Source organism: Populus euphratica, unplaced genomic scaffold (genome assembly GCF_000495115.2).
Source record: "Populus euphratica unplaced genomic scaffold, PopEup_1.0 scaffold1222.1, whole genome shotgun sequence".
NCBI classification, from domain to species: domain Eukaryota; kingdom Viridiplantae; phylum Streptophyta; class Magnoliopsida; order Malpighiales; family Salicaceae; genus Populus; species Populus euphratica.
The window spans coordinates 35,462-55,692 of record NW_011501078.1 but is presented as its reverse complement, the minus strand read 5'-3'; the positions used below and the strand labels follow the sequence as shown (position 1 = coordinate 55,692).

The 20,231-nt window shown below is 33.3% G+C and overlaps 3 protein-coding genes across 5 annotated transcripts; 2 read left to right on the top strand and 1 right to left on the bottom strand.

The window, feature by feature from the left end:
• The first annotated feature begins 368 nt into the window (after positions 1–368).
• On the top strand, positions 369–6,612 carry LOC105117203 (cingulin-like). Its single transcript, XM_011014781.1, has 9 exons — positions 369–471; positions 1,111–1,205; positions 1,295–1,354; positions 2,670–2,772; positions 3,210–3,807; positions 4,179–4,305; positions 4,463–4,630; positions 4,715–4,816; positions 6,210–6,612. The coding sequence occupies exons 2-8, from the start codon at positions 1,125–1,127 to the stop codon at positions 4,769–4,771; spliced, it is 1,194 nt and encodes a 397-aa protein (XP_011013083.1). The 5' UTR covers positions 369–471; positions 1,111–1,124; the 3' UTR covers positions 4,772–4,816; positions 6,210–6,612.
• A 2,193-nt stretch (positions 6,613–8,805) lies between these two features.
• SNAP33 (soluble N-ethylmaleimide-sensitive factor adaptor protein 33) lies at positions 8,806–12,444 on the top strand. Of its 2 annotated transcripts, XM_011014780.1 has the most exons (7): positions 8,806–9,002; positions 9,544–10,099; positions 10,682–10,775; positions 11,161–11,291; positions 11,890–11,987; positions 12,174–12,283; positions 12,321–12,444. In XM_011014780.1, exons 2-6 carry the CDS (start codon positions 9,605–9,607, stop codon positions 12,271–12,273), a joined length of 918 nt encoding a protein of 305 aa, XP_011013082.1. In that variant the 5' UTR covers positions 8,806–9,002; positions 9,544–9,604; the 3' UTR covers positions 12,274–12,283; positions 12,321–12,444. The 2 variants fall into 2 exon arrangements, with proteins under 2 accessions (XP_011013082.1, XP_011013081.1); XM_011014779.1 differs by having other exon boundaries at positions 8,807–9,002; positions 12,174–12,444.
• A 1,848-nt stretch (positions 12,445–14,292) lies between these two features.
• On the bottom strand, positions 14,293–19,932 carry LOC105117201 (heparanase-like protein 1). 2 transcript variants are annotated; one of them, XM_011014777.1, is made up of 10 exons: positions 19,711–19,932; positions 18,809–19,107; positions 18,667–18,703; positions 18,365–18,548; positions 17,504–17,652; positions 17,190–17,423; positions 16,501–16,690; positions 16,205–16,330; positions 15,953–16,052; positions 14,293–14,868 (listed from the first exon to the last, which is right to left on the bottom strand). In XM_011014777.1, exons 2-10 carry the CDS (start codon positions 19,016–19,018, stop codon positions 14,479–14,481), a joined length of 1,620 nt encoding a protein of 539 aa, XP_011013079.1. In that variant the 5' UTR covers positions 19,019–19,107; positions 19,711–19,932; the 3' UTR covers positions 14,293–14,478. The 2 variants fall into 2 exon arrangements, with proteins under 2 accessions (XP_011013079.1, XP_011013080.1); XM_011014778.1 differs by lacking the exon at positions 18,365–18,548.
• Between the last annotated feature and the right edge of the window lie 299 nt (positions 19,933–20,231).

Below are 20,231 nucleotides of genomic sequence, written 5' to 3'. Positions count from 1 at the left end.
AAAAGTTTTTTTTTGTGGTAACTTACTCTGTCTTTTATGTTTTAAAATAATAACAAAACACTATTTAAAAGTGTCAAAATAAAATTTAATATGTCATAATGAATAATATAAGTAAGAGACAAAATTATAATTAAAAGGTAAGATTATATTTTATAGTATATTCAAATGTATTTTGGTGTCTTCGATTGGATAAAATATTTAATCAACACCAATAAGGGATGATATTGTTACAGGTTCATTTAGCTTTGGGGTAAAATTGATAAAATTAAAGGTTTGAGATTTAAATGATAGAAGGGTAATACGTTTGGGGCTTTTCATAAATAGCGCCAACTCATCTCCTGACCTGTGTTTAAAATGGCATAAATTATTATTATTATCGTTATTCGTCGGTAATCTCTAAATTCATCCTCTCCCAAAAACTGAAGCTAATTCTATATCTCTCTTATTACTATTATCAGAGTTATTTCTCAGGTAAATCTCTATGTCATGATTTTGATGATTATTTTCATTCGAAATTGCCTCATTTACATTTCAATTTCATGGGGTTTGGGTCTTGATTGATAATCTTCTAATTCATAGGTTACTATGTCTTCCCCCCGTTGTTAATCTTAACTCTGTTTTGTTACTGGTTCACTCTATATCATAAAATGAAGAAAACCCATGTTATTTCTAGCAATACTCTTGCAGTTTTTCTTATACCAGCACAAGCAATGGAGCAGGAGTCCTTCTATATCATTTCTTTTTCGTCGTTGTTATTATTATTATTTGCAAAAATGAGCATTTCCCCTTTTAAGCTATCAACCAATGTTATCAGAATCATGCAAAACAATGTTGATTTGTAGAAACGAAAAAAGGGTTCGTGCTTATGCTTAAGAAGATGATGAATATAACAAGTTTCCATCTTTTTGCACCTTTTCATTTGATTTTGCCTTCTTTTTTTGGTAGAATGTTTGTCCGCCTTTCGATAAATGTGAAGACTTTAGATTTTCCTTTAACTGACATGACCATATACATGCATTCTATGCTTCAAGTGTTTTCCTAGATTTCTGATTTGCTTGCTGATAGTTTAGGCATCTATCTCTTTTTTATTCATTTGTGCTTGCAATCCAGGCTTTCTTGTTTAAATGTCGAGTAGCTCCAAAAGTGATGGCGACAGCTCTTTTGATGCTGAGGAACTTTTGCAAATTGGGACTCGATGCAGAGAGGTTCTTTTTTCATCAACGAAAGACTGTTGTTCTGTCTAAATTCTCATAGCAGCTAACTCTTCAACCATTTATTCCTTGCATCACTGCAGCTGCGAAAAGAAAAAGACATGTTGAGAGATTCACAACCCCAGATCTTTGAACTTATCAGGGTGAATTTTTATTTTATGCAAGATTGATTGTTATTCCTCTTATGCAAAATATATGTTATGATATGTAAGTCATTACCTGTGTTCGTTTTCATATTATATGGTTAAGTTTTGTATCCATTTTCCGGAGTGTGTTCAAGATGAATTTAGCCTATGTGGGAAGAACTTTTCGATTTACCTTGCTTCAGGCCTTTCTATGATCTGCCTAGCAAATATGCATCACATGGAAGAATGATGCAGGACAGCTTTGGGGGTTGTTCTGGATCTGATTTCAGAGGCTGTTTAGGGCTGTATTATTGGGGGTTTTGCTGGAGCTATATATTTCTACAAACCACACCTAAGGAAAAGGAAAACCCAAGCTTCACACAAGGGTTCTTAAGAGTCACACCTAGGAGAGATTGAGACACAATTGCAAGCAAATTGCTGGAATTTTATTCATAAACTGTAATCAAAATATTGAATGACTACATGCTTTTTTATGGAGTTTTGGTAGTCCAAATCCAACAAGACATGAATTCCTAAGCCTCCAAAGTAACTATTCCTTTTTAGAATAGGAAAACCTAATAACTCTAAGACTAATAAAATAAAATATTGTAATTTCTAGATTTTCCAGCAGATCCAATAATTACCAAAATACTGTTATGATCTAATCAAGTTCCCAACTAAGTTTTCCACCACTAGCCATGTGCCAAATCAATGCTTGAGTGTTAAAATCAATCTTAGAATGCCTTCTAAATACCTTTTGGGGCTGCTGCCAGCGTGCCCTATTAAAGGATCACATAGCGAATCCACCTGCTTAAATGCTGTGTTCAATGTTTTCATTTTTAAGATTTGGATTGTGTATCGCTTATATAATACATCCTCTGGCCCAAATCTTTTTGTCCATTCTTGGAAATCCTTTTAAGAAAACAGCATTTAATCCATTCATATCAATTGAAACAGTTTTAGTTGATGAAAATCTACCCTCCACAAACACGGACATTTATTCTCTTGTTTAACTGGTGAGTCAGTTTCAGGAGTTCAATTCCAACTCTCAATTAACAAATTTTTGGCATTAATCATTTAATCTTCAAATCATCTTTATTTGATTTGTATTTTACAGTCTTAACCACTCACTTTTACTTTGCTAGTGATTGAAGAACAAGGGTTGAGACAAATTACACAAAAATAGAAGAAAGCACTTCACGTTCGATCTCATAGCTCATCCTCTGTTCTGCTTTCTACTATGTGCTTTTAGTTGTCTTGTGAGAATTGAAAAAATGTAGCTAAAGAATGCAACATGAACAAAAAGATTTAACTTCAGATTTTGTGGATGCAGAGATTAGAACTACATGTGAAACAATTATCAGAGGCTCGTACTGAAGACAAGAAACACATTCAGAAGTTGGAAAGGGAGTTGTTGAACTGCTCTCAAGAGATAGGTAGTGGTCCTTCCTTTTTTGGTATATCTTAAAAATTTAAAAGGTTCATGTCAAAATTAAACATTAATTGTCCAATATCAAGTGCTACACTTGGTCTGTCTTCATAGTGACAATTATAATTTTAAGCTTTGAGCTCCTTTTGTTAAGTTCATTGTTGAAACTGAGGTTTTGATTAATTAATAGTGAAGTTGTACGTAGACGAATAATCACCAATGTCCAAAATTCCATCAAATGATTTTCATAGCTATGGTTGTACAAGAGGGTTTTAATATTTGTTGTCTGCTATATTCATTACCATCTAGAGGTAGACATTGAATGAGAATTGAATTTATACTACATATGTATGTCATTGATGGCTGCATTTTCCCCCAGTTCCTGACTGTATGTTCATATGATTCTTTGATTTGGCTTTAACCTGATCATCACACCTTTCATAGATTACTTGCAGGATCAGCTAAATGCGAGGAATTCAGAGGCATACACCCTGGGGGAGCATGTGCATGAGCTTGAGTTGAAATTAGCTAATATGGAACATTTACAAGCAAACAATGGCCAGTTAAGAGAGGAACTGAAAAGGTGTGAGTCAGAGAACTTGTTAATGTTACAGGAACTAGAGAGCAAAGAAATAGAGTTGCAGGAGTCAGCTTTGTGCATAGGGAAGCTGGAGGAGTCGATTTCATCTCTAACTCTAGATTCCCAATGTGAAATAGAGAGCATGAAGCTTGATATGATAGCTTTGGAGCAGGCTTGCCTTAAAGCTAAAAAAACCCAGGAAGAAACCATCCAAGAAAATGCTAGGATGAATGGGTTAATTAAAGAACTTGAATTTCAGATTCTTGAGGCAAAGGAAAATATTGAATGTGTAGAGAAAGAGAACATAGAATTGAGGGACAAACTTGTTACGTCTGATGTGAACTCTAAATTATTTCTTCAGCAGATTGAGGAATGGCTTGAAAACAAGGACACATCACAACTTAATACTCAATCATACTCAAGTGAGATAGAGCACCAAAGTAATATGTCAAAAGAAATGAGGTAAGTTAAAACATGCATTTCCATTAATTTAGTTGTTAGCTGTTAGATCATAAATTTATATTCTTGATATTACATGCTACTCAATTTCTACAGCTACTTTCTGTACCAGGCTAAGAAACTCTTAGATACTAACCTCTTCCCTTTGAGAATTCTGGGCTTTAGCATCCACAAAAAGACACATTGAACACTTTATTTTGAAAGCTTTTTCCAAATATGTATTTTGGATGCTATGCCTTTCTAAACAATGGGCATTTCCTTAACTCTAAGTTCTAACGTATAGGATTCACATTAATTCTTTTAATATGACTTTGTTTAAGAATTTCATTGATTTTTTCGCGATGCTTTTACTATTTTTTGTAAAATGCATGCAGAGAGGCCTTAGGTCCATGCTTTTCAAAGCTTGCAACACAATTGGGATCAGAATCAAATTTGAAGGAGTGGATGGAGAGCATGTCACATCAGATAAGAAAATATGAAGTTCTTGTGAAGGAGCTTAAGGTATGGATTTTGACTTATGAAGATCTATAATTATGGTGAACAGTGCTAAGACGCTGATAAACTTAATTACATAATTAAGTTGTTCTGGTCCTTGCAGTGTTTTGAATTTTGTATCTTTTTGTTAGCTTGCTGAGGTTGACATGTGAATTATTACTAGGATGAATTGAGAGAGGAAAAATCGAAGGCAAAGGAAGAAGCGGATGACCTAGCACAAGAAATGGCTGAACTGAGGTACCAAATGACGGGTTTGCTTGAAGAGGAGTGCAAGCGCCGTGCTTGCATTGAACAAGCATCTTTGCAGAGAATATCTGAACTAGAGGCACAGGTATTGATGGTTGATTTGCAGTCACCAGGTTAGTTAACAGAGGCTTACATAATTCTGAAGGTCTTTCTTGTTTTTCTGAGTAAGATTGAAAGAGAACGGAGGAAATTTTTTGCTGCTGCTGGGCATCTCCATGAAGCATAGGCATTAAGAACTGTGGAAATCCATTAATTGGAAATAAGGGTTCAGGTTTGTGTCTATCTAATCCTTCCTCTTTCAATGCTCTGCAGGTATTCCTGCATCTAAGATGCTGTTGTGTGTTGTGTTGGCATGATTGCATTTATTTTTATTCAGTGGCGCCTGAGGATGCCGTTTGATATTTTTTGTTTGTTTTATAATGTCTGAATTTGGTTCTGAGATAGCTGCCTAAGAGATAAATCAACTGCAGGGTTCAATATATGATAGCAAGCATGTGAAAAATACAATTACCATATGTGCATCAATGATGTAAAAATATATCCATTTAGGTGCTATTATTTCATATGGGTAGCATGTATTAAAATGTCTCCAGCATTTTAGCATTTCAGTGCACAAGTACACTGAGAATGCTGACTGAACCTCAAATGATACTAGCTAAACTTTTGTTGGTATGTAATTTCGCATCTTGGATTTTCATTCAGCTCTCATTCTGATGTGATGCTCAATGGAGACGTGCAGTGAGAAATTTTCACAAAAAAATTGCTCATCAGAGTTCATTTACACTATATTTGTTTCACAAATCATCATCTTCTGAAGGTTACATTGTTTTAGGGCACTGGTTTGCCACATGTCTTTGCCATGCCACATTCGTTAGGTGGGGGGGTTCCAGCAAAAGCTACCATGGCCATGCATTCAGCTATCCAGACAGCTAATTCTGGTCAACTGTAAGAACTATGAGAACATGTCATATATTGGGAAGAGGGACCATTGCTTAGGAATCATCTTAATATTTCAACCACGGGGTGAAGAGCAGGTTTTTTTATTCATGCATATATGCTGTAGGTATCGATTATCTCTGAATTCTCTCTACTGGCATGCTGCTATGGTTGGATCATAACTGGGTCACGGCCTTTCTCTAGCATTGAGGGGAAAAAATAGAAACAAGATTGCAGTTGCTTTCTTATTTGATTTAAGCTTCTGTTGAAGAGGTGGTGACTTCATTTACAATTTATACAAGCCAAAGAAGTGTGTCCAACTAGTAGGGTTTCTTCCATGACAGGTTAAGCCTTCATTTTATCTTCTCTCTTCTTCTCCAACTAGTGCAATCTGGTTGAGACACTTAGTAGCCATGTATGGAGCTTGACTCAGAAACTTTAGCCTCAACTAACTTGTGGCTGCCTTCTGAACCCTTCCTTTTTAAGTGAAACTTATCACAATTAGAGACATAATGATAATTATGGAATGAATTAGCTAATAAATTACCAATCACAATCTGTCACATCATCGAGTAACAAAGTCTTAGTAAAGAAATAAGTATCCCTGGCACCCTTTACAATATCTGTGCATGAAACTCAAAATTCTTTCCACTAATCTATCAACACCTTCACTGCTGCCTGTTGGGTTTTACTAGAATTGATTGATGATATTGTATGCTTGTGTGCAGGATGATTTTTGAGGTTTCTGACAGAAATCCGTACAGTATGGAGTCTCAGGGAACATGTCAATACATATCATTTACAAGAACATTTTAGAAGGCAAATTTTGTGAATATGGTTTTTGAAGATTCAGCGGATTACAGGACAGCTATATGAGTGAAGGAAATAATATTACATTTACAAATGAAGGGCTATGAGCAATATTTACTTCTTTGCTATATTTTTTTTGGGTCTGATGAACGCAACATTGAATGATATTCTGCACCGCATTTGAGTGGAACCCAATAGATTAATCTGAATGTAGAGGGTGCGAGTTTGTGCCTTTACCATTTGTTTTATTGTTCACCACTCCGTGGCTTGGGATGCTTTGATTAATCAACCAGAAATCTGTCATTTGAATTTTCTAGCTTATTATCTTACTGGTTAAGGCATCCTTCAAAGTGTTTGGTTTTTCCTCGAAGTTTCGTGGCATGGATCGATGCATCATTGATATCTCATATTTCGAAAGAGACCATTTTTAGTAAGAGGTTATGATATCTTTATTGTGGATGTCAACGTTGGACAAAATCAAAGATGGTGTCTTTCCCCACTTGCGAACGTCAAACCTCTTTGGTCTTGTTCGGGTAGCAAGTTTCCAAGGAGGTGATGTGACCTTCTCAACCAGCGATTTTAAAAGTCTTTTTCGATGAACAACAACTCTAAGCAACAAGACAGGGTTATCTTTAAACTTTGGTTTTAAATACCTTTTTTTATTATTTATTTATCCAACCACTAAATGAAAGATTTTACATATACTAAAATCGAAAGGAGAAAAAAAATCAAAATGGTCTCAGGTTGCTTTGTATTTGTTTGGCCTGCTAATAATTATAAGAGTTTTTGTCACAGTAAACATGTTTCAAAAGTTTAAAACTAAAAAGCTAATAATAATAATAATAGAGATTGCTAGATCATTCATCTGCCTTATGTTTTTGGTTAGATGAATTTTTTTAAAATGTAAAAAAAATATTCAAGTATTGTTATCATATTTTCTAGTAAAAAAAACTAATTATATTAGAATTAATTCAATATAATTTAATTAACTTTATGGATTTAAAAATAACCTCAGTGAAAATATAGTTTGATTAAAAAATATTTAAGATGACATATTATTAAAAATATTAAGATGATATATTTTTTAAAAAAATATTAAGGCCACAACATATTTAAAAAAAATTCATGATTCGGGTAATTATATCATAGTAATCTTATAGAAAATAAATTATAAAATTTAATTTTCAATGAACACAATGTTGAAATATTAAATTGAAAAAAAATTATTAAAAGAAAAATAAAAAAAACCCGAGTCAATCTAGGTTAACATGTCAAACACATGATCTAGTTCTTGAAACTTGAAGAACCTCACAGAAAACAAATCAAAATAAATTATAAAATTAAATTTACAATCAACCCAATGTTGAAAGTTATAACCCATGATTCAGGTATTAAAACTAACATAACTTTATAGAAAACAAATCAAAACAAATTATAAAACTTAATTTCTAATTAACTCAATGATGCTAAACTATAACCTGGATTATAAAATTTTTTAAAAAATTAAAATAAATTAGAAAACCTGATATTTAAAAATGAAATTGAAATAAAAAAAAGAAGAAAATTCACCCTAATTTTTTTTAATTAATTATAAAAACAGAAAAGAATAATAGTGAAATAAGACCAATTCTTAATCCACATTAAATAAAAAGCCAAAACAAGTAGAATGAGTATTGTGCACCTTTTCATATTTTACTATGAATTTATTATTTATAATTTTTTTAATTTTATCCTTAAATAATTTTTTAGATAAAAAAAATCTAAAGTTTTGATTTTCCAACTATTATAATGTTCATAATTTAAATAAAATCAGATAACACGTTATCTTATTTGTTTTTTTTAAATTACGGCTAATACAAAAAAAAAAAATTTAATGGCCCAAGTACATGAGCTTGCCCTTTTGTTTTTTTTCTTCTAGTTTTTAAGATTAATGTGCTTTCTTATAATTTTTTTTCAAATTATTTTTTATTTATATTTAAATTAATATTATTTCTCTCTTATATTTTGTCTCTAGTGTCTTTTTTAAATGATTGTATTTTTATTATTATTTTATATGTATTTAATTTTTAAAAATATTTTTTTTATTCTTCTATATTTTTTTTAATCTTCTATATGGTTAAATTTTATTATTTTTTAAATATTTTTTATTTTTTAAATAATATTTCTAATATTTTCAACCTTACATGATTTTTTTATTTTACTCAATCAATTTAATACGTTTCTATTTTTATTATTATTTGATTAATTTAAAAAATTATTTTAATAAATAAATTTAACAAATACAACTAAATAATATATCTCGTCTGAAATATTTTAATTTTTATTTGTCTCTTGATATTTTTAAATTTATTTTTTATTATAATTTATTTATTTATTAAGACACATGTAATTTATTTAATTATTTATATACATAAAATTTTTTAATTTTCTATAAAAATACATGGAAAATCCTTATATATATATAAAATTGGTTTTTTGAAAAAAAGGGCCGGGTCACATTACACGACTCTTTCTTCTTGTTATTTATTTATTATTATTAGAACCGGTTTCTTTGTATCCTATCGCTGATCCAAAGGCAATTGGCCACCCAAGACTTCGCTGTGCCTCCGCGTTGAAATTGGCTTTCTCTTTGTAAAAACAACAAGAGGTTGTTTGGATTTCCTTTGAACTGCAACTGCTACTGTTACCTGCACCAGTCTAATTTCTATCAGGTATGTATTATGCTTGTTTTTTGTTTTAATTTCTAATATGGCTTTCTTTTGTTTCTACTTGTTTGCTTGCTTTCTGGGTTGTTAACGGAGAATTGATGTTTCTGCGTGCTCGGTCGGAAAACTCAAGCTTCTTTCTCTTCTATCTTGTTCTTGATGAATGTTATAAAATAAATAAAAGTGAATAAATCTTGTTTAATTTTCTTTTAGTAAAAAGATCCTCATGTTTCTATTTGCTTGCTCAAGATTCTTTCTTTTCTTTTGGGTTATATAAAGAAAGTGAATAACATAAATCAATTTTGATTAAAGTTGTAGGTTTGAGGGTTTTTTTTTTTCGAAAAGAAAAATACTATCTATACATGTTATTATCGCAACACATCCAAATTAATTAGGGTGACATGTTGATGATTGATGATTGTGATTTTATTGAAATCAAAATTTCATGTGCTTAAATCGAACTGCACTGGATTCCTTTTTGTGTTGAATGCTGTTATTTTACAACCATCACTATCTCACATGTTTTTTGTTTCTTCATTTTACGCAGGAATCTCAATTGATTGCTCTGCATCTCCTTTATTAAACTCTTCGTTACACTCATTCACATAATGTTTGGTTCAAAGAAATCTCCCTTGAAGATTTCTAAGCATACCAGGGTTGACCCTGAATGTCCAGCTCCTTCTCGACCAAACCCGTTTGATTCTGATGACGAGTTTGACACCAAGAAAACCCTTAAACCTTCAAGAAAAACTTCTTCTGAACCCAATCTAACTGCACCCTGTTTTAGCACTAATCCTTTTGATGGTGACGAGGAAAGAGGGTCGTCGGCTTCATCCACATATTTCCTTGCTTCAGCAGCAAGACATAAGTACAATAATGATTTCCGTGATTCAGGAGGACTGGAGAACCAATCTGTTCAAGAATTGGAGAATTATGCTGTTTACAAGGCTGAGGAGACCACAAAATCAGTAAATGGCTGCTTGAAGATTGCTGAAGACATGAGAGAGGGTGCAACAAGAACTTTGATCACCTTGCATCAACAGGGTGAGCAAATTACCAAGACCCACGATGTTGCTGTCGAGATCGATCATGATCTTAGTCGGGTAGGACTTAGTTTGAGATCTTACTTTATGTTTCATGAATTTAATGCATGCTACTTAGATTTTCTCACTTAATGAGATGAGCTAGTGGATAACCGATGTTAACACTAATCTATAACATGGTGTTTGGAATTTTTATATTGCATATTTAGTTGGATTATTTTGGAAGCACCATCCTGTTTGATGAGTTTGCTATGACATGATCATCTTTTGCATACTGCATGAATTTTTATAGATCTATTACTCTTGTGCTTTATGATTTCTAATAAGACTTTTGAAATTTCAGAGCTCCTTCTTTAGATCGAGCCCCGTGAGTTTAGTTTGCTGGGGGGTATTTTGAAGAAAACTAACAGAGGTGAAAACCATTGCCCCCTTATCCACTAGCCTTCAACTCTTGGACACAAACCCCTGCCACCAACCAAAAACAGCAGTGTACTGGAAAAATCGTTGATTAAACCTGTTAAGACTTTGGTCTAGAATATAAGTTCTTGTGCCCTTGCAATCTCTTGATTTTTTTTTTCTAGTTTATGGTTCTCCATTGATGTTATCGACTAAAAGGAATTTCATGGTTGTTTCTGTTTCCAGGGTGAGAAGCTTTTGGGAAGTCTTGGGGGCATGTTCTCTAAAACTTGGAAGCCGAAAAAGAACCGTCCAATTACAGGCCCTGTTATCACAAGAGGTTACTTTTTATCCCTATTTGCTGTGATCTACTAGTCAATTTTTTCCCCTTCAAAACTTGATATTACATTAGGCTACCTACTATTGTTTATTTTCTGAAAAAGGTTGAGGGGTTCAACCTTCTTTTTCTTTCTATGGGACACATGCTTTTCTATACTCTCTTTCTTTCATTTTTTTTATTGGCAACCTGAAAGTTAATTTAGAGATGAAAAAGCCCCCGGGGAAGAACAATGAGGGAGATGAGGACACCCTTCTGCATGTAGAGTATAATATGAGTTGTAGGAAGGCTCAGAAGCATGAAGCTGAAATAATATACAATTATCAGAGTTCTTCTTTTTTTTTTTTTGTGGTCTTTTAATGTATTTGTGGTTTGCTATCTTTTGCAGATGCTTCACCTCAAAAGAGAGGTAACCACTTGGAGCAGAGGGAGAAGTTGGGGTTGAATCCTGCACCTAAGGGACAGTCTGGCATGCAAACACCCCTTCCTGAGCCAACCAACGCATTCCAGAAAGTTGAGGTTTGTTTTTATTTTGTGATGTGCTCATTATTCATAGCAAATAAAGGTATACTGCTATGCGGCTGTGGAACAGATAAATTTTTTTTTTTTTTAAAGACAATAGATGAATCTTTCTTGGTATTATGAACTTTGTAGATGGTTTCCCTTCTTCTTTCCTCCTTTCCATCTGGTGGCGGGACTGTGACAGAGACCTTCGTCCTCTTCTTTCAAACATGAGATTCAATGCACTATTTTTCTCCCTTCTAGATCAATTTAGGGTTTCCACGTTGGGTTAGGATTTTTATATGTTGGTAAGCGTGTCCCATCTTTTTCCCTCGTCCCCGAAGGGGTATATAGAAATTAGAAAATTAGATCAGGAGGACAGGCTTGTACTACCCAGTCAACAAGTCATTTGTTAATTCTGGTTTTTGTTTTTTCAATGTACCGTCTGGAACAAGTATCCACAATTTTAGTTTGCCTGTCTTCCATTATTTAGGACAGTCAATTTGTTCATTTTGGGTTTCTGTCTTTTTGATGTACAAGTGAACTAAAGTCTGCCATGAGTATCTGCTATTTCAATCCCACCTATCTCTGCTTATTTGGGATTCTTCTGGAACAGTTAGAGAAGTCGAAGCAAGATGATTCATTGTCTGATTTGAGTAATATATTAGGAGAGTTGAAGAATATGGCGGTTGACATGGGGACCGAAATTGACAGGTGAGTTTTTTTATATGATATCTCAGCAGCATTTGTTGATTTGGTGCCAATGTTTGTTGGGTCTCTCCCATTGGGGATTATCTGCTCTCTGATTGTCAAAAATGATGTGAAATGCGTTGTTTCAGAAATTATGTCGTTTAAGAAAGGAATATTCCTTCTGTAATTGTGTTATCTCTATAATTGCAGGCAAACCAAGTCTCTGGATCATCTCCAGAATGATGTAGATGAGCTAAATTACCGTGTCAGGGGTGCTAATCAACGTGGTCGTCGTTTGCTTGGAAAGTAGAGGATAGGTGGTGGTGACGGTAGTAGCATGCAGTACTGATCTGCTTGGTTTCTCTCCTTTTACCATTTATGTAATTCCTACACACATTTGGGATTTTTGGCAATGTGTCCTGGTTAGACTTTACCCATCTCATTTTTTAGTGGAATTTGGAACTGATACTTCTTTCTGTTATCCTAACATCTGACCAAAAAAAGATGCCAATGCTAATATTCGGTTAACGTGCAGTAATATTGATTCATTGATTATGCTAAAATAATGTAGAGTTTACTGTACATGCTGGGGTTTGTTTGAAATTATGGTAATGATTTAAAGTATTTTTTTTATTTAGAAATGTATTAAAATAAAATTTTTATTTTTTAAAAATTATTTTTGATATTAACATATTAAAATAATATAAAAAATATAAAAAAAATTTCATTTTAAGTAAAATAAAAAATTTTTAAATTTTTAAAAATACAGTTTACATTGCGTTTCCAAACAAAGCTGGAAATATAAGATTATTTATTGCAATAATAAAATTATATGTTTGAGGGTGATTTTATTTATTTTTTTAAAAGGTCAATTATATATTAAATAATTATAAAAGGTTAATTTCTTTTTATTTTTTATGATTAGTAAAAATACTTCTGTCTCCCAATAAAAAAAATTAAGTGGTTAGCCAATGGTTTTTATGCTTTTATGTTTTATACAAATTATACATCAACTTTTAAGCCTTTACATAGGGGAAAAGGAAGCAAGAGTTCAAGGGTTATTTTATTTTTTCACACAGGTTTTTATGTTAATATCAAACAAAAAGTGTGTTTTGGACCTTTTGGTTTTAATAATTATTTTTTTAATAAAAAAATATAGAGACTAGGAGGTGCTTGTACTTTTTGGATGACTCATATGACATTTCTTCTTGTTAAATCTATTGTTTTGTTATTTCATTAAAAGTGTTGCCTCTCTTTTTCTCTTAATGTGATGTATGATAATGATTGATGAGCGGTTTGTTGTTGATAATTTTTTTTTATTGCAAAAAAAATTAACGTATATCCTATTTTCTTTTTATTTTTAAAGTTTAATCCTTATGTTTTTTATTGCTTATTTTGGTCCTTAATTCTTTTAGAAAAGTTGATATTTTCAATTTAGTTTTTAAATTGCAATTTATTATATGTTTTTTTTTTTAATTTGATCTTTAATCTTTTATTTTTGATTTTTTTCTTGGCTTTTTTGTTAGAATTTTGTTGTTTTCAATTTCATTATTTAATTAAAATTTATGTTGTTTTTTTTTTCAAGCTTAGTCCTCATTCTTTTAATTTTTTTTGTTAAATTTTTTTTCTTTTAAATTTAACCCTTCAATTTATTTTTTTTACACCTTTAATTTTTTTATTTTTATTTTCAGCCTCATTCTTTCAAGTATATGTTTTTTTGTATGATAAAAGTTTTCATCAATTTCATCCTTTGACATTTAATTTATTAAGGATTAAGCTTTGTGGTTTTTTTATTTGTCGTGCTTTTGATCTAATAACATGGATTGATCTAATAACATGGATAATGGGTTTTAAGAGTTGATGTGGTCAAAGATTTTATCATATTGTCTTATTTTTTTTAAAAAAATTGATTTAATAATTAATTTCAATTTTTTTTCTATCAATTTATGGGCCCATGACCTTGTCCGTGAGTTTTGCAGCATTTTTTGGATAATTTTTTTTAAAAATGTTTTGTTTTGTATTTAATTTTTAAAGAATTTTTTTTTTAATTTTTGTATAGGTAAGCTTTATTATATAAAAAAGAATATTTATTTTAAAATAATATTTATAATATATCCATCCTCGCATAATAGTCTGTACCACGTGTTTTCAACCTGGCAGAACCACGAGCAAATGCAAGGGTGCATTTTTGGTTTCTTTCAACAAGTCACCATGTTTCTTCCCTTCAGATCTTCCCACAACTTTTTCCGTTCTTTTTTTTTTCCCTTCGGTTCTTCGGGCGTGGTTTGGTTTATCTTGTTATGGGACAATTGTGGTGGGGGCAAAGAAATACATGCAAGAGACAATTTATTCTCGAGATAAAAAGTTTAAGCTATATGTTCTGATGAACAATTTATTATCACTATATATCACCTGCAATAATTACAATTACCTTAAGCTCACATCATTACATCACTGCCTTGCAATCTCATATACAACAAGGTGAAGTTTATTGCTCGAATTCTGCTTCAAAGATTTACGCACAAGCTGGAGCATCGAAGTTTGGGAATACTATGAACGAAATCGACAAAGGATTGATGTATAAAGGAGAATTCAAATCAAGACGGACAGGGTCCAGATTCGGAATGTTTTCATCTTCTGTAAGCTCTAACGGGATTCCATTAAGAACCATGGTTGGGCTTTGAAGGTACCCATCTTTTGCAGTTAAATGGTACTCCTCTCTATACATTGGTTCATCTGATGCTCGGTTCCCAACCCATGAAACTGATCTCTTGAGGCCACGCATGAAAGAGTTTTCTCCAGATATGTTTTCTTCCACGGTCAATCTCATGTCCATGCTATTTTGAACACTGATTATGAAATCAGTCTGATTGCTTAAATTGATCAGCAGTAACGTTATACCTGCCTGTATCAAGATGAAAATATTAAGCGAAGATTTTTTTTTTTTGGGTGGATAATCAAGTAAAACCATTGTGTTTTATGCAAGCTTGCAGAATGTTTTGAGGCATGAAACAGTTGTAGAAAAGAGTAGGGCTACATATGCATGCACAAGCACACGTATCTACATGTAGATGACAGATGCTGTATAAACCACTTGCACCATTGCATGAGAACACTAAGCTTCTTTTATGACATAGATATGGGGGGGAATTCAGTCTGAAATATTGTCTGAACATTGTAAGAGGATTCAACCAAAAGCCCTTGTTTTGAGAAATTAATACCAAAAGCGACAAAAATAGAACAGGAAATTTGACTTGCAGCCAAAATCCAGCAATTTTAGCACCTAGACTGAACGTTTGTGCATCATATAGGTCATGCCAAATTTTGAGATCTCTAGGTAAATTTTCATAAACAAAATTCCCCTATCCAGATAGTGAATGGAAGTTGAAGAGGAAGGCCGTGTAGGAAAGAAGAAACCAGAAGTTCTAGATCACAAAGCTTCTCCGTATTTCTTCTTCTTCCACTATATAAAAGAACACATATTGCACATGGCATTATGCAGGCCTTCCAGGTTATGTAATACAAACATTACATGGAAAGCAAGCTCGATGATGCATGCCATGAATGCTGTCCAAATCTAGGGTTGATCTCCAAGAGATTGAAAGTATACCCATAAGAAATAAGCTGTAACAGATGGGAAAGTCACTAGAGAAGTTCAAAGAATCACACAATACAAGGACAGAATAAAAAAAAAAAAGATACATGGAGTTGATTTAAATATTTCAGAAAGTTAAGATTCATTCACTGATTTTAGTGGCTTCGCGAAGTCCCAGTGAACATGTAATAATTAATAGAACTCACAACTGTACAAAAGTGAAGTGTTTAATACGACATTTATGTTAAGGCTCTATCTTGCCCCAATGAAGACCATATTTAAAAAGAAAATGGAACTCTTCATATCACAGTTGTCTTAAAATTACTACAAATGCTCAATACTCTATCACAACTAACAATTCAATGTGAAGTTAAAAAAAAAGAATGTGGCTTACTCTTCCTTTCGAACAATGGGCATAAGAGCGTAGAAATGGCGAAGCATTGCTTCCGACAGCTAGAACACCTTTTCCCATTAGTCGATGCCATAGAAGGGCGCTGTTGGAAACCAAATATCCAAGAAAAGCAACTTAAGATTAGATCTCTGGTAGAGAAGCAATGACTTCATTTTTTTTCTTTCAAATTCTCTCTCCACAACGAGACAAATATTTTAATATTCTAATAACATAAAAGGAGTTTTGTGCACTTGCCTGTAGTAGTCAGGATTGGGAACAAGTGTGGTTGTGTTGAGGAGACCATAGTTGCCACCAACTAGTGTCTGCCTGCAGTATACTTTAGTATTATACCTGGATGCCATTCCAAGCTGATCTAAGTACCTGATATTCATAAAAAGACCTATGGAAATGGAGTGATCCGCCTTTGAAAGAAAGCACAATAATTACAAGAATAAAAATAATGGGGATTCAAGAAAAAGAAAGGAACAAATAGGCAAAAAAATAATGGGGATTCAACAAAAAGAAAGGAACAAATAGGCAAGTAAGATTACCAGAAACTGTTCACAAATGTATCAGAAACATGACGACCACCACTGTTATAGGCCCCACCAGATTCCCCAACCCAAGGAGAAGCCCAAGGACCATTCTGTTGAATCGTTTGTGAAAGATTACTGAAGGTTTCTGATACCTTGCTCAAATAATGGGGATCCAATATCTTATTCACAAGGTTGGGATCCATGCCTGGAATAGGAAAATGAATTGTAAATACAAGTAGAGAAGTTTCTCTCTCTCTCTCTCTCTCTCTCACACACACACACACACACACACACAAAAGTCAGATACGATTCTAGAAGACTCTTACTATTATTGCTGACCTAAACCATCTGATAATTATAATTTTTATAAAAGGGAAGAAGCGAGGTAAGAAGTTCTGAAAACTTAACTAACAGGTTTATTCTCAAGGTTAATTCATAATGGAAGCAGTAGCACACTGAAATTAGATTGTGAGCCTTTTTAAACTACTTGTGGCTGACATAGAAGGTGGATCAGTTCTTTGTTTCACAGGAACGAGGGGAGACAACAAAGGCCTGGAAGACAAGGAAGGTGACTTTGGAAAGAGCCTTAGTGTAACTGTTCATCCATTACATGCACATCATTTCAGAACTGTCATTGATTAAAAATTTTAATTGGAAATAACATTATAAGCATATGTCAGTACAATTAAACCACGACAACCCACCTGCCCCCAAGTTGTATACATGATGAGTTACAAAGTTGACTATGCCTGAACCTGTAACCTGAAGAAGCTTAGCATACCACTGCTTGTCAAAAAATCCTCCCGGTGCTACTAGTGAAGGTTTCAGATCAGAGTTTTTATACAAATTGTTGACAACACTTTTAAGTTTGATCAAATCTTTTCCATAAAGCTCAGCACTTACACTTGCACTTACACCACTTCCACTCAACTCATTACCTATCACAACGAAGGCAATATCAGCAGTGAGGAAAAGCATATGGAATCAAAACAGTAAAGAGCATTGTTGAAGTTTATACCATATTCCCACGAATCTATCTTGTATCCTTTCAAGACAGTGTAGTTCATGAAATCACAAGCATTACTAGAATCCCAAGCTCCTCCCCAAACACCCTTCCTAATCTGGTGCCTTCCATAGAGGGCATTCAAACCAAATGTCACAATGGCCCTGCATATGCATGATTCAAGTGGTAAGTACCCTACAATGAAGAACCTCCGCCTTTCCTAGTCTATTCCAAAGGCAAAATTTCATGGCAACAAATTATGTTTAATTAAACTTGAATGCTTTAAAAAAAGTAAACTTGACTATAAGTAACTGGGATAACATGTTATCAGAGTAGATCTGAATGACAGAAAGGTTTAGAACATAACTTGTAAACTAGACTGAAATGCTTAATTTGAAAAGAAATAAACAAATGGAACGTTTGGTGGCTGGCACTGCTACATAGCTCACAAGAAGGCATTTACAAATCTATTAGAGGGACTTCTTACTTGAAGTAACTTCTACATTGAAGACTTGAGAAAAGTTGAAAGACTTGAAGCAATCTAAATCCACAACAATGCCTTAAATTTAAAGGATTAAAATTACCCAAACAGCAAATTCTGAGCTTCAGAATACAGCTGTCAAGCATTAAAGAATAAGAATCTACCACCCTGTTCAGAATTAGATAATTGTGTTTCACATGTTGTGACTTTTCTTTTTATTATTTTTTATGAGACAGATGTTATGCTCGGATGAACAATTTGAGTGATAAAGTTGCACCTTAATTAGACAGAAATTGGATTAATGGACATTTAGCTACCTAGGCGTAATGGTAAGAATGGGAGAAAATTTATGTACAAAAGGAAAGAAAGAGGAGGAGCCAAGCATAAAATCTCACCCAGTTCTACTGAATAAATGGTTCAGTTCATCCCACCGGTTCATATGTAAACAGCCCTTTGAAAAACCAAAGAGCCCACCTTTCATCTTTCTAAATGGATGGCAAGGAGCTTTCAAACTTTCAACATCATACAATACTTGGTCTTGCAAAGAACCTCCAATTCTTATTCTCAAATTCCTGAAGGCTATTATAGCCACAAAGAATGCCGTACCATCTTAGACTAGCAATATTTCAACACAATGCTAATTCTGAAAGATGCAGGTTTATTATTCACCATCAAGCTTATCAAGAATGATACGAACCTTGGATGGCTTTGGCAAGAAGAGGATGAGATAAGTCCTGAAAATAAAAAAGAAAACTAGGCAATTATGAGACATAACTCTAAAAAAGAAAGCAAATTAAATCCTTCAAAAGCCTTTTCAACTAGAATCTACAGATACTTACCAAGTTTGTTACGGATGAATAGCCCCATGGACACTGGTTGTAGTTACACTTATCATGCGGCCACCAATCAAGAGTAGCACAAATAAAATTATCATCGATTACAGCAACCGCAATAGTTCCATCAATTGAAATTGTAGCACGTGTTCCTTCTTGAGCCAAAATCACAGGGAAAGAAGCCAAAAACAAAAAGAGGGAGAAGGTAAATCCCATTGGTTGATTATTGTAATAGCCTCACCACCCCCACATATTCAGATGATCTGCAATCAAAAGAGCTTATTTTCCCCATGGCCTTCCTATACCTGACGTTAACAACTCATCAGAAATTTTAATGTTACTGAAGTATTTTCATAAATCAAGCATCGAAGATGCTGAAAACAGTAAAAGAACAAAGCAATGGGAAAAAATCAGTGATAACGGGTTTCAGATGTAGAATCAAGGGGATAAAAAATTCATTTATGAGAAATTTTTGTTGTTATTATCATCACATCAATGATTTGATAATGAAAGAACAAGATGTAGAGCAAAGCAAATAACATAAAAAGAAAGCAGAAAGAATGAAAACAATAATCATGACCGTATAAGTGCCTTTGTTTCCATGTACTAGAGATAAGGAATGAAATCAACATTGTTTCCATCTGAAAAAGACTATCAGATCTCTAAACTCAAGAGAACATTTTGATTTTGATTTTGATTTTATTTTTTTATTTTTGAGAGAGTAGCATACGTCAGAATTCAATATGACAAGACAACTCTACATCAAATAAAGGATAGCATGCAACTTTGATTTTCTGAAAGAAGTAGCACATCAAACATAGTTTAGATCAACAACCAAATCTAATACTAGCCTAGAGAATTCACCAAAAGCAAAAGCAAAAGCAGCCCAGATGGAGATGAGAACTGACCTCAAAAGCAACAAATCTAATCTACCCGGTGAAGGAAATTAACAGTGTTTTAAATGAAGCTAGACAAAGCAAAACAATAATGCATGCAATGCAGTGCAGTGCAGTGCTGTCCTTGTATTTGGCGTCTTATCTTTTGAGTTTTGAGAGACAAGAGTAATTCAATTCTGTTGTTTGTCTGTAGCCATTAGTTTAATTTAAATTAAGGTTTGAGTGTACAGCATAAACTTTATGAAGCATTGGCGGGGTAGGTATGTCTTCTGGACATGTGGCCGGTTTATTATTTTTCTAAGGAAACTTCTTAGCTTTAGCTGCAAGTGATGCCCTCCACCAGATCTCTCTTTCGTGCCAAGGGAGGACGAACGAAACGTCAATTTTCAACAGCACTCCCCTCCTTTCTTTGCGGTTGCTTTGGATGAATGATGTGACTCCTCGCTATTTCACTTTATTTTCAAATTATAATTTGCATTCTAATCTATATACACTCTACATTATAGCTGAAATTATAATTCTAATCTACCATC

Bases quoted from the DNA above. Each gene is read 5' to 3' on its own strand.
- LOC105117203 (XM_011014781.1), top strand. From the start codon at position 1,125: ATGTCGAGTAGCTCCAAAAGTGATGGCGACAGCTCTTTTGATGCTGAG. The intron at 1,355-2,669 runs GTGAATTTTTAT...TTGTGGATGCAG, and splicing joins AGATCTTTGAACTTATCAGG to AGATTAGAACTACATGTGAA. The intron at 3,808-4,178 runs GTAAGTTAAAAC...AAATGCATGCAG, and splicing joins AATATGTCAAAAGAAATGAG to AGAGGCCTTAGGTCCATGCT.
- SNAP33 (XM_011014780.1), top strand. From the start codon at position 9,605: ATGTTTGGTTCAAAGAAATCTCCCTTGAAGATTTCTAAGCATACCAGG. The intron at 10,100-10,681 runs GTAGGACTTAGT...TTCTGTTTCCAG, and splicing joins TCGATCATGATCTTAGTCGG to GGTGAGAAGCTTTTGGGAAG. The intron at 11,988-12,173 runs GTGAGTTTTTTT...CTATAATTGCAG, and splicing joins ATGGGGACCGAAATTGACAG to GCAAACCAAGTCTCTGGATC.
- LOC105117201 (XM_011014777.1), bottom strand. From the start codon at position 19,018: ATGGGATTTACCTTCTCCCTCTTTTTGTTTTTGGCTTCTTTCCCTGTG. The intron at 17,424-17,503 runs GTATAAACTTCA...TCGTTGTGATAG, and splicing joins GATAGATTCGTGGGAATATG to GTAATGAGTTGAGTGGAAGT. The intron at 14,869-15,952 runs GTAAGCCACATT...ATCTTGATACAG, and splicing joins CCCATTGTTCGAAAGGAAGA to GCAGGTATAACGTTACTGCT.